The following is a 13,739-nucleotide window of genomic DNA, read 5'->3' as shown; positions in this document are numbered from 1 at the left end:
GTATGTGATTCACGAGCTAAAATCTGTACCATTATTCATCCTGGAATCAAACACCATGTTATTCTCGTTGTTCAAACCCCCATTCCGACTTCTATCTAGTCATCGAATGATTGCCTACCCGTTTGAAACTTTGGTACCATTGTATATTGCACTCAACGAATTCACTGAAATACAACTTGTGGGGTACCTTGTGTATTTCCCATTGAGTTCACCGTCAGATGCCCAGCTTTGCGGAGATGCGTTCTTCCGGAGTCTTTCCCCTTGGTCGCGTTTGTAGGATGATGGAGATCACGGAGAAAGGATGACGACTTGATCATGGTGATTTGAAGCAGAGAAATGAAGACATCAACGAAAGGGATCAACCTCTTCGAAAGGGCGGCCAAGACCGAGAAGACTCGTTAGGTTTTTCGCTACCAGCACCTCCCCCCCTACTCCCTCGCTTAAATCTCGGGACGAGATTTCTTGTAGTGGAGGAGATTTGTAACGCCCGGATAATCATGCTACATTAATCCCACGTTAACAATGCCATGTCACCCCGGTTATTGTTGCTAATCTCACGTCGGATCAAAACTATTCAAATTCAACTTTGAGTTTTTTTGTCAAACATCAAAAGTTTTCAAAATGTCTAACTAAAATGTTTGGAGTGCGCAAATAAATGCCTAGGTATATATGGTGAAGGAACCGTGCTTTTATGAAAGGCCTAAATATTTAAAAGGAAATTAAAACAGAAAAGAAATAAGATAAAAAGGAAAAAAGAAAACCAAAAACTAAAACTAACAATAGAAAAAAAAGGGAACCTCACCCCCACGGCCCACTGGCCCAGCTGGACGGCCAGCCCACCTGGCCCAGCCGGCCCACCCCGCCGCCTTAACCCCCACTCCCCCTGAAACCCTAGCGCCCTACTCCCCCACTCCCTCCCCCCGTCGCCTCTCCCTCTTCCCCCGATCCAGATCGGATCGGGGCATCGGGCGACCGCGCCGTCGCCGCTCGGAACGCCGCCCCACCGCCAGTCGCCGGAGCTCCCTTGCCAGCCTGCTTCCTCCTCCTCGCCGGCCTGCCTCCACTTCATCCACGCCGTCCCCGTCGCCCTCCTTGCGCCCCGTTTCCCCGACCCCTACTCCGCGTGGTGAGGCCCGGCCTCTCCCTCCTCTCTGTCTCCCTCAGTGCGCCACCGCGCGAACACGCGCCCGAGCTCTGCTATGCTTGCCCGCACCCTGCGCCCCTTTGGCTGCTGCTACTGCACTGCTCCGCCCGCACGCGCACTCCCCCGCACCGCCTCGCCCTTCCACCCGCGCGTGGCCTCACCCTGCGGCTGCTCGCGGCTCCGCCCAAGCCCCGCTGCAGCCCGACCGCCCCTGGCCTCTCCTTCTCTCATGCCCGCGCTCTCGCCCTCGCCCCCCTCGCGTCCGCTCCGCTTAGGCCACCGCAGCTCCACGCCGGCGCACCGCCGCGCCGTGCTCGCGGCCACCACGGCCCCGTCCGCGTCCGCTCGACCGTGCACGCGCTCGCGCATCGCGGCCCTCTCCGCTACCCGCGCCGCCCTGCTCCGGCTGCGGCCACGGCCGTTGGCGCCCACAGGGCCGCTGCCCTTCATCCCAGCGTCGGCCGTCGTCTCTTTGGTGGCTTTCCAGAGCCCCGTCCGCCCCGCCATGGCCACCGTTCCCCTTCCGTGCCCAATCGGGCTGGGCGTCAGTGCCCAGCGCCTAAAGCTCGTCTGCCCAGCGCCCGTTAAGGCCTCAGGGCCTATGCATATGGGCCCCGCCCCAGAACAATTTAAAAAATAATAATATTGAAAGAAATAATAATTAAATTAATTAATTACCTGAATTAATTAAATTAATTAACCCTGATTAGACTAACATAATCACTAATTAAACTAACTAAATCTGTTTAGTTAACCTAAGTCTATGACCAGTGGGACCCACGTGTCCGATTGATCAGTCAACCCCTCTGTTGACTGTCGACGTCATGCTGATGCAATAATACTAATTTCGAATTAATTTAATAGTAATAATTTAGAAAATGATTTAAAATTTTAAAAATTAATATAAAATAATCCGTAACTCGGATGAAAATACTTTGTACATGAAAGTTGCTCAGAACGACGAGACGAATCCGAATACGCAGCCCGTTCGTCCGCCACACGTCCCTAGCATAGCGAACCTGCAACATTTCACCTCCGGTTCATCTGTCCAAAAACGCGAAACACCGAGGATACTTTCCCGGATATTTCCCCCCTTCGCCTGTACCACCTACTGCCGCGTTAGGGCACACCTAACACTGCTCGTTGTCATGTCTTGCATCATCATGCTTATGTTTGCATTGTATTTATTGTTTCTTCCCCCTCTTCTCTCCGGTAGACTACGAGACCGACGCTGCTGCTGCCCAGTTCGACTACGGAGTTGACGACCCCTCCTTCTTGCCAGAGCAACCAGGCAAGCCCCCCCCCCTTGATCACCAGATATCGCATATTCTTCTCTCTACTGCTTGCATTAGAGTAGTGTAGCATGTTACTATTCGGTTACTCCTATTCTGTTGCATAGCCTGTCATTGTTGCTACAGTTGTTGATACCTTACCCGCAATCCTAAATGCTTAGTATAGGATGCTAGTTTATCATCAGTGGCCCTACATTCTTGACAGTCTGCCTTGCTATACTATCGGGTCGTGATCACTTGGGAGGTGATCGCGGGTATATACTATACATATATACATACTGTACAGATGGTGACTAAAGTCGGGTCGGCTCATAGAGTACCCGCAAGTGATTTCGATGTGGGGGCTGGAAGGACAGGTGGCTCCATCCCGTTAGAGGTGGGCCTGGGTTCCCGATGGGGGCTGGAAGTGATTTCGATGGTTCACGATTACTTCATAATAACATGCTTAACGAGATCTTGGTATTTGATCTGAGTCTGGCCACTGGCCTATATGCACTAACCAACTACGCGGGAACAGTTATGGGGCACTCGACGTCGTGGTATCAGCCGAAGCCTTCTTGACGTCAGCGACTGAGCGGCGCGCGCCGGGTTGGACTGGAACGCCTGCCCTTGTATAAGGGAGGCTAGGTCTGCTCACCGGTTGCCCTCACGACGTGCAGGTGTGCAATGGGTGATGGGCCCAGACCCCTGCGCACATAGGATTTAGACCGGCGTATTGACTTCTCTGTTGTGCCTAGGTGGGGCTGCGACGTGTTGATCTTCCGAGGCCGGGCATGACCCAGGAGAGTGTGTCCAGCTAGAGGGATCGAGCGTGTTGGGTTATGTGGTGCACCCCTGTAGGGAAGTTTATCTACTCGAATAGTTGTGCCCCACGGTAAAAGGACGACCCGGAGTTATATCTTGACCTTATGACAACTAGAACCGGATACTTAATAAAACACACCCAGACAAGTTCCAGAGACAACCCGATGATCACTTTTCCACAGGGCGATAAGGGAAGGATTGCCGGGTAGGATTATGCTATGCGATGATACTTGGTGAACTTCAATCTACTCTCTTCTACATGCTGGAAGATGGAGGCTGCCAGAAGCGTAGTCTTCGATAGGACTAGCTATCCCCCTCTTATTCTAGTATTCTGCAGTTCAGTCACCGATATTATCTCTTTACACATATACCCATGCATATGTAGTGTAGATCCTTGCTTGCGAGTACTTTGGATGAGTACTCACGGTTGCTTTGTTCCCTCTTTCCCCCATTTTTCCTCTTCTTCTCGGATGATGCAACCAGACGTTGGAGCCCAGGAGCCAGACGCCACCGTCGATGACGACTCCTACTACATTGGAGGTGCCTACTACTACGTGCAGGCCGCTGACGACGACCAGGGGTAGTTTAGGAGGATCCCAGGCAGGAGGCCTGCGCCTCTTTCGATCTGTATCCTAGTTTGTGCTAGCCATCTTATGGCAACTTGTTTAACTTATGTATGTACTCAGATATTGTTGCTTCCGCTGACTCGTTTATGTTCGAGCACTTGTATTCGAGCCCTCGAGGCCCCCGGCTTGTAATATGATGCTTGTATGACTTATTTTACTTTTAGAGTTGTGTTGTGATATCTTCCCGTGAGTCCATGACCTTAATCATACACATTTGCATGCATGATTAGTGTACGGTCAAATCGGGGGCGTCACATGAAACCTGGACTGGGAATGCTCGGGATGAGGACCTCATGCAAGGGCTGGAGCAGAAGAGAGAAAAGGATTTGCGGGATAAGCTAGTTGAGCAAAAGTACCAGTGGAACAGAAATTCTGATTGGGACTGGAATGAGGACAGAAGAGGGAAGGACAAAGTAAAGAGCATGCATATGTGTCTGATGAAGGTGGATACCCGGGTCACAGGACTACGGGTGAGATGAGGATACATGGACCCGTTATGCATGGGCGGACCGTCATGCATGAGAACCCTACGTCTCATGATGAGAGGAGGAGGCGGAAGGGCCATTATATCAGAAAGAGTCAGAGGGAGGGCGATGTTCAGATGGGCAGTTCCTCCAATGCATGGGTGGGTTCTAAAAGTCGCAAGAGAAGGACCAAGCAAGTGTGGGTTGCTAGGTGAGATCATGACAGGTAAGGAAACCAAGATGCATTCATTCGTGAGACAAGGCGTAAGACGTCAGTGTTTGACCGTATCTCAAATAGGACTAGTGAATCGGCAGACCCCGGGGATCGCGGCCACCGAGAGCAATGAATCTCCTTGCCTGAAACTGTCAGGGACTGGGGTTGGACTCAACAGTTGGCGAACTCAGAGACCTGATAAGGTCCTACAACCTAGCGATGGTCTTTTTGAGTGAAACAAAGAAAAGTGTGAGGGCTATGGAGAGACTGAAATGGAGTCTTGGGTTCAAGGATGGAGTTGCAGTGGGTTGTAATGGGAAAAGTGGGGGTACGGCTTTGTGGTGGAGAGACAATGTCCAAGTAGTAGTTAGACCTTGGTGCCAATACTTTATTAATGCTGCTGTCACATACGAGGGCAAATCACTTCGGATCACTAGATTCTACGGTGAGCCTCAGACGGAGTTAAGAGAGAAGTCTTGGGAAGCCCTGTGTTTCTTGAGGAGGCAAGATGCCCAGCCGTGGATTTGTGTTGGGGATTTCAATGAGGCCCTCCTCCTGCCCGAACAACATGGTGGTAACCCAAGAAGCTTGCACAGATGGACAAGTTCAGGGACTGCCTAGCTGACTGTGGGCTTGCAGACCTTGGTTTCTTTGGGTACCACTATACCTGGGATAGCAAAAGAGATGGTGCAGATAATATACAAGTTAGATCGGATATGGCAGTGTGCAATGATGGTTTTATGGAGATGTTCCCGAACACGACTGTTGAGCACATCATCACTCAGGAATTGGATCATAATGACATTGTTGTGAGAGCTAGGGAGACGGCTTCTGATGCAAATATTGCTGGCCCACGAAGGTTCATGTATGAAGAAATGTGGGCTAGACATGATGGCTATGATGCTATGGTTTGCGATGCGTGGAGTCAAGCGACTTCTTCAGGTCAAGGCGCTATGAAAATGGGTGACAAGCTCCAAATGATGACTGCTGATATGCAAACATGGGGCCGCACTATTTTTGGGTCGGTGCGTAGGCAAATTAAGAAGCCAAAAGTGGAGCTGGAAAATGCTAAACAACGGGCGCTGGTCTCTGGTTACTTACTGGAGGTTCGAGACTTGCAAGGCCAGCTCAAAGAGCTCTATGAGCGAGAGGAGATCATGTATAAACAACGATCCAGAGTTGGATGGTTGCGTGAAGGTGACCAAAACACCAAGTATTTTCAGAACCGAGCAAGTCACGGGAAGAGGAAGAATACTATCAGAGCACTTAGAAGGGATGATGGTTCTAAATGCATCGTTGATGAGGAGATGATATCCATGGCTGCAAATTTTTATGCAAACTTATTCAGCTCTGAAGGTTCTGCTAATGCAGACAGAATTCTTGGGTTGATGGATGAGGTGATCACTAGTGACATGAACGGTGAGCTTACTGCACCCATAACTGATGAGGAGATCAAGATTGCTTTATTCTAGATGGGTCCTACTAAAGCTCCTGGGCTAGACGGCTTGTCTGTTATGTTTTACCAGAGACACTGGTCTTTGTTAAAGGGGGATGTTTGTGATGCGGTTCGAGACTTCCTAGCTGGTGGTGCTACTCCGGAGACTTTCAACGACACTGGAATAGTTATGATCCCGAAAGTGAGCGCTCTGGAGCTGTTATCTCAGTTTCGGCCTATTAGCCTCTGCAATGTGCTCTAATAAAATTGCAGTGAAGGTGTTGGCCAACAGGCTCAAGGGTATTCTTCCTGTGCTAATTTCTGAAGAGCAAAGTGCGTTTGTCCCGGGAAGGCTTATCACGAATAATGTTCTGGTTGCATATGAGTGTGCATGCTATTCGACACCGGAAGAGGAAGGTGCCCATTTGTGCGGTTAAATTTTCATTTTTTGAATATTTTTGTGCGGTTAAACTGGATATGATGAAAGCTTATGATCGTGTGGAGTGGACTTTTTGGAACAAGTTATGCAGAGATATGGTTTTGCTCAGAGCTGGATTAATATGATTATGAGATGTGTTAGGACAACTAGGTTCTCTATCAAGCTAAATGGGGGTTTCTCTGATATTTTTTCGCCCTCACGAGGTCTCCGGCAGGGTGACCCGTTGTCTCCATATCTGTTTCTTTTTTGCGTTGAAGGTTTTTCAGCTCTATTAAGGAAAGCCCAACAGGATCAGAGGATCAAAGGAGTGTCATTTGGGAGCACTGGCCCCCATGTGACTCACCTTCTATTTGCCGATGACAGTATCGTCTTCTTGGAGGGATCGCAGACTAGTTTGCACCTTAAAGACATTCTTCAAGTGTATGAGCAAGTGTCTGGGCAACGGGTAAATCTGCAAAAGTCTTTTATCTTCTTCGGAAAAGGCAGTTCTAATGTTAACAAGGGCATGTTAAAAGGTACCGTTGGCATCAACTCTGAAGTTATAAGCGAAAAATATTTGGGTCTATCAACGGTGGTTGCCCGGTCAAAAGATGGTACATTTAAGCATGTGAGGGAGAGCTCGCGAGGTAAAGTATTGGGCTGGAAGGGTCAAGGGGTCTCGAAGGCGGCCAAAGAGGTCCTAGCAAAATCTGGATTACAAGCTACTCCAACGTTCACCATGAGTTGCTTTCAACTCTCAAAGAAAATGTGTCGGAACCTGACATCCATCTCTTCAAACTTCTGGTGGGATTCAACTCATGGTGAGAACAAAGTGCATTGGATTGCTTGGGATAAAATGTGTATGGCAAAGAGGGAGGAGGGACGGGTTTCCGAAATTATGAAGCTTTCAACCAGGCTTTACTTGCAAAGCAAGCTTGGCGGATCCTCCAAGTGCTTGATTCTCTTGTTGCAAGGGTTCTTCATGCCCTGTACTTCCAGCATTCGTCAATTCTACAGGCTACTCGTCCTTCGAACGGATCCTATACCTTCCGAAGCATTTTGCACGGCCGTGACTTGCTGAATGAAGGATTGGTGTGGCGTGTGGTGATGGTGCGCAAATCCTAATCCACCATGATAACTGGATTCCCCACTGGGACAAACCTTCATCCAGGGCATCACTAGGGTGGCAGATTTGTTGACTGTGGATGGGAATAGCTGGGACTATGCAAAAGTTGAAGCTATGTTTTCTGAGGATGATGCAGCGGATATAAAGCAAATTCCGATGGGTGGGAACGAGGTTCGGGACTTCATGGCCTGGAACTACACCAAAGATGGAGAGTTTACTATTCGCTCCGCTTACCATTTGGCAATGAACATTCGGAGGGCTAAGTCCGGACGGCCGGAGGGCTCGTCGTCTGTTAATACTCATAGGAACTGGCTTGCTCTATGGAGCTCTCATGTACCAAATAATGTGAAAATCCATGCGTGGAGACTCATGTCGAATGGTCTGGCCACTGGGTCAGAGATACATCGCCGGAGAATTAAGCCTGGTATTTTCTACCCTGCTTGCGGGAGGCATGAGACACTGATTCACCGCTTTTGGGAGTGCCCGCATTCTAAGGCTTTCTGGAAGGAACTTGCTGAGAGGAGTGCAGATATCATGATCCCCCGGCGGGTATTGGCTCTAACGAGGAACTCGGTAGATGGCTCAGGAGCTGGGTCGGGGATGCTAATGATGATCAAAAGGAGTCTTTCTTGTAGGGGGTCTACGGACTATGGCTAGAAATGCAACGCGGGATGGCACAAGGATACATGAGGCCAAGGAGGTCGTTGGTTCCGTATCACGGCTTATGGATGAGTGGAATAATGTGGTCCCGAGGAGGGCACGCTCTACTGCCAAACCACTTGTTGAAAGATGGACGTCCCCGGAGCAAGGATGGATCAAGGCGAATGTGGATGGTGCTGTGTCTACCAGGTCGGGCAACGGTGGCGGTGGGGTGGTCTTCCGCGACCATGGTGGAGTCCGAGGAGCTCTATCTCATTTCTTTCCCCATGTGTCAAAACCGGAAGCCGTGGAGCTAATGGCCTGTAGGAAAACGCTGCAAGTTGGACGTGATCTGAATTTCCAGAGGATTCATGTTGAGATGGATTGCAAGGAGGCAGTGGGCATGATCAATGGAGCAAGAAAGAACCTCTCTCATGGGTACTATTGTTGAAGATATCAAGGGCCTCATGCAAGGATGGCAGGGTTGTAAGATCACCTGAAGAAGGCGATATGCGAATGAAGCTGCGCATATTCTAGCTAAAGTAGCTGTAGGTGAAGGGGTGTGTTGTATGGCCACATGCGCCATCTGAATTGTAATAGCAGACGAGATCCTGGATCATATTTAAAAATTTGATGTCTCCCTCAGAAAAAACATCCTCTCACTTTGTCCGAGACTCCATCACAACAGAAAAAGGAAAAAGGAAAAAAAAACACGATCGGGACCAAAAACAAGACCAATTGAGACGAAACCAAGGTCGTGGACAAAAGTAATAATACTCCCTCCATTTACTTATAAAAGGCCATAATGGAATATACATTTTGCATCTATACAAAGCCACCAACAACAATTGAGGCAACATTAATGATACTTTCTCGTACTAGCAACCTATTTTAATACTTGCATGCATCCATAATACTCCCTCCGTTCCTCAATATAAGGTGTATTATTTTTCCAAAAAGTCAAACTTCTCTAAGTTTGACTAAGTTTATAGACAAAAATATTAATGTCTAGAATACCAAATCATTATCACTAGATTCATCGTGAACTATATTTTTACATTTTATATATTTAGTATTATAAATCTTTATATATTTTGCTGTAAAGTTGGTCAAACATAGACAACAGTTGACTTTTTCAAAAACTAATACACCTTGTATTTAGGAACGGAGGGAGTAGCTTACATCCGTGAAAAAAAACTCAAACTAGATGGCGGTTTTAATACTCCCTCCGTCCGAAAATACTCGTTGGAGAAATGGATAAAAATGGATACATCTAAAACTAAAATACGTCTAGATACATTCATTTCTCCGACAAATATTTCCAGACGGAGGGAGTACTTTGTACGGAACCCCTACGCCGCGCTTGCAAGGTCTACAGAAGAAAAGCTCGAACTAGACGAGGAAGAAATTGTTATTATTGATATGTTACTTGTAAACTTGGATCTTGAAATTGAAGCTTCAATTTGTTGTTTGATGAGATGGGAAAGAAATAACGAAATTGCTCCACTTACAGACGGCACTTACAAGAACTCCTACGGACAGACTTGGCAGAGTCTAATTTATCCCTCCCCTAATTTTCAGGTGTGGGGCCATCCTCTACCCAATCTAATGTTGACACTTTCATCTTTGAAAAAACAACCGCAAGTGTAGCACTGCCTAAGAAATACTCTCTCCGTCCGGAAATACTTGTCATCAAAATAAATAAATAAAGATGTATCTAGATGTATTTTAGTTTTAGATACATCTTTTTTTATCCATTTTAATGACAAGTATTTTCTGACGAAGGGAGTAGTAATTCTTATTAAGCCAGGGACAAAACGGGTCCGCATGAGGAAAAAACAAACTATTGAGGCTTAAAACACCACAGTTGATGCAAGGCATGAAACATAGCCAAGAAAAATCAATGTTTGGCAGCATCAACAGCAAACTCCAAAAAAATTATAAAACAAAATCTGCAGTCCAATAAATAAAGAAGTAGTAGGAGTATTATTTTGTAAGTCCCGACTTACAGGTAATCATAACAGAGTGATGCATCCAGCCACTAGGTAAAGCTAACTAACTAGTAGTACTACATGGCTCAGATTGGGATGATTGGATAGGTAATAAAACGAGTCAGAGCACACAGTGGATACTTAAGTTTTCAATGTTGTAACGTTGGGACTTGTGGTGGATAAGCTGGAGCCCGTCGGCGCAGCGGACCACCTCCACGCCAGTCAAGAGAGTTTGCACACCCCCATTTCCACCCAAACTCCTAATATTCTCCAGCTCGTCCTCCTCCTGGAGTGCAGACCTATCCTTCCTGCAGTGGGTCGCGATGCAAAACTTGCCCGAGCCCAGGTTCACCAAGGCACGCCCCACCGGCAGCAACTCGTCGGGGAGGAGATCGAGGTATTCCCAATCATGCAGGGGTGAAGGAGCAGATTCCGCCATGGCAGAGGATGAAAGGTCAAATGCACATAAGCGATTTTGCCAGGTGCCAGGGGCCTGGAGGCCGAACCAGAGTCCAAGCTCAGGGACATACTCTGCTGCGCGGTGGAAGGGCAGCACCCAGCTGCCAGTGTGGCTCCACACCTCCCTCGAAATATCAAAGGTGTAGGTGCCGTTCTTGGATGACGCGCATATGGTGGAGTTGTCAATCACCGCCGCTGCAACAAGAGGACTGGTGCGGGACGGTGGAGACGGCAGAGGACTCCAGTACCACTTATTGTACAGCAACGGATAGGTAGATAAGCCAACCTTGCAGTAATTGAAGAACTCAAAGCTGTCGTCCAAGCTGTTCATGACGTAGAGGCCGTGATCATCTTCGTGGTCCAAGAAATTGCCACTGCTGCATCGGTTCCTAATGGACACGGTGATGGAATCATACGGTTTGCAGAAGTATGAGCTGGGTGCGAGAACGAAAGACTTCATGTCCATATCGTAGACTGCGGAGTTGCAAGAAGGGTCAGTGAACATGACAGAGGACTCTCCCTGCTCAGGCAGGAGGGAGAAGAAACGCATGTTACTGGCGGCAGCAGTGCTGGGTGGCACCGAGAAGTTGACCAAAGTACTTGGCGGGCGCTTGCAGCTCGAGATCGTTGATGGCCATCCCCCATGCTTCTTCTTCCTTGCATTTGCATCTTCATGGGCTGTTGTTGCCTCTTTTGCTGTCGGATAGAAGAGATGAGTGGAGAGCTTGATGCGGCACAGCGAATACATTCTACTGCCATACTCGTGCAGGACCATATTCAGAAACTTGCGATCCATCGAACCAACTAATCCTCGAATACCCTGAGTCCCAAAGAGATAAAATACAATAGAATTAATTGACGAGACCTGAATACATCGGGACTACTGTAATAGAGAGATAAAAGGATGCGAAAGTTGCAATCTTTTGACGGGAACAAGAAAACCCAAAAAGTCCATACCTGCAGCAGTAATATGCAATTCTCTGAACCTCCAATTCCTAACTTCAGATCTGGAGCCTTCGGAACGCGAACTAATTCCGAATTTTCAGAACAAGAAACTCTGCTGAGCAGTCATAGATGCGAATCACGCACGAGCGCAGGGCATGGAGGGCTTAAGCTGCTCGATCAGCGGACATGCTTGTCTATCCAGCCATGGCCTGCTGAGCTTTTGGAGGTGGTGAGGGAGCGGTGAGAGGGTTGGAGAAATGCGGCGGCGTTGCGAGTAGGCGCAGATAATAGATCTAGGTCAAGCCCCTTCTATATATATCACTAAGCCGATGGTATTTGGACCAAAAAAAAAAACCTAACTCGAGAGGAAATCTTTGAAAAAGAAAGCTAGGCGGGAATAACAACAAAAGTTGTCGATAACCGATTTTTGGGGTGTTACATCTTCTCTACGGTTGTTTATTATGTCATATTAAATAGATTTTGGGGTAGCCTCTTCTGCATCGGAATCAACCTCTTTATTATTCTCTCATTCTTCTTCATTGCCTTGTGCATCATGGTGGGTTGGTTCTTCCCGGTATTGGTCGTTGCTCAGTAGTTCTTCATCATCTTCAGTTTGACTATGACTTTCTTTCCTCTTCAACGCTTGTTCTTTCTCATACCACTTGGTTCCTTTTGGATCCTGCATCATTTTACCACTTGGAGTACCAATCCCATTAGAAGAAACAATGTTATCATTATCAAATTGGCCAAGAATCAAATATTGAGTTTCAGCTATTTGCGATCATTGAGTTTCTATCATGCGAGAATGTCTATCAAGATTTTTCACAGCATGACCTAAACCATCTAAATCTTCAAAGAGATAAGATATAACCATTTTGTTGTGATGAATACGCCACCTTAGGTTTCTATTGAAACTATCTTGGTGATGCTTAAACCTATTCATCATCTCACTAAGCTCGTCCTCCTATTGGTAGATACTAAGGGGGAGGTCCTGACTAGCACAAGAGCTTAGTGAAGGTTTTGAAAGGTTGAAGATTCCCTAGAATCACCTAACTCGAGAGGAAATCTTTGAAAAAGAAAGCTAGGCGGGAATAACAACACAAAAGTCGATAACCGATTTTTGGGGTGTTACATCTTCTCTACAGTTGTTTATTATGTCATATTAAATAGATTTCGGGGTAGCCTCTTCTGCATCGGAATCAACCTCTTTATTATTCTCTCATTCTTCTTCATTGCCTTGTGCATCATGGTGGGTTGGTTCTTCCCGGTATTGGTCGTTGCTCAATAGTTCTTCATCTTCTTCAGTTTGACTATGACTTTCTTTCCTCTTCAACGCTTGTTCTTTCTCATACCACTTGGTTCCTTTTGGATCCTGCATCATTTTACCACTTGGAGTACCAATCCCATTAGAAGAAACGATGTTATCATTATCAAATTGGCCAAGAATCAAATATTGAGTTTCAGCTATTTGCGATCATTGAGTTTCTATCATGCGAGAATGTCTACCAAGATTTTTCACAGCATGACCTAAACCATCTAAATCTTCAAAGAGATAAGATATAACCATTTTGTTGTGATGAATACGCCACCTTAGGTTTCTATTGAAACTATCTTGGTGATGCTTAAACCTATTCATCATCTCACTAAGCTCGTCCTCCTATTGGTAGATACTAAGGGGGAGGTCCTGACTAGCACAAGAGCTTAGTGAAGGTTTTGAAAGGTTGAAGATTCCCTAGAATCACCTAACTCGAGAGGAAATCTTTGAAAAAGAAAGCTAGGCGGGAATAACAACACAAAAGTCGATAACCGATTTTTGGGGTGTTACATCTTCTCTACGGTTGTTTATTATGTCATATTAAATAGATTTCGGGGTAGCCTCTTCTGCATCGGAATCAACCTCTTTATTATTCTCTCATTCTTCTTCATTGCCTTGTGCATCATGGTGGGTTGGTTCTTCCCGGTATTGGTCGTTGCTCAGTAGTTCTTCATCTTCTTCAGTTTGACTATGACTTTCTTTCCTCTTCAACGCTTGTTCTTTCTCATACCACTTGGTTCCTTTTGGATCCTGCATCATTTTACCACTTGGAGTACCAATCCCATTAGAAGAAACAATGTTATCATTATCAAATTGGCCAAGAATCAAATATTGAGTTTCAGCTATTTGCGATCATTGAGTTTCTAT

At 46.8% G+C, this 13,739-nt stretch overlaps 1 protein-coding gene across 2 annotated transcripts; it reads right to left on the bottom strand.

Moving 5' to 3' along the window:
• Nucleotides 1-10,129: 10,129 nt before the first annotated feature.
• On the bottom strand, nt 10,130-11,824 carry LOC119309102. 2 transcript variants are annotated; one of them, XM_037585182.1, is made up of 2 exons: nt 11,570-11,824; nt 10,130-11,432 (listed from the first exon to the last, which is right to left on the bottom strand). In XM_037585182.1, the coding sequence occupies exon 2, from the start codon at nt 11,406-11,408 to the stop codon at nt 10,275-10,277; it is 1,134 nt and encodes a 377-aa protein (XP_037441079.1). In that variant the 5' UTR covers nt 11,409-11,432; nt 11,570-11,824; the 3' UTR covers nt 10,130-10,274. The 2 variants fall into 2 exon arrangements, with proteins under 2 accessions (XP_037441079.1, XP_037441081.1); XM_037585184.1 differs by having other exon boundaries at nt 11,599-11,824.
• Between the last annotated feature and the right edge of the window lie 1,915 nt (nt 11,825-13,739).

This window comes from Triticum dicoccoides, chromosome 5B (genome assembly GCF_002162155.2).
Source record: "Triticum dicoccoides isolate Atlit2015 ecotype Zavitan chromosome 5B, WEW_v2.0, whole genome shotgun sequence".
NCBI lineage: Eukaryota > Viridiplantae > Streptophyta > Magnoliopsida > Poales > Poaceae > Triticum > Triticum dicoccoides.
Note: the sequence above shows the minus strand (reverse complement) of the source record. Positions and strands in the feature narration are given on the sequence as shown.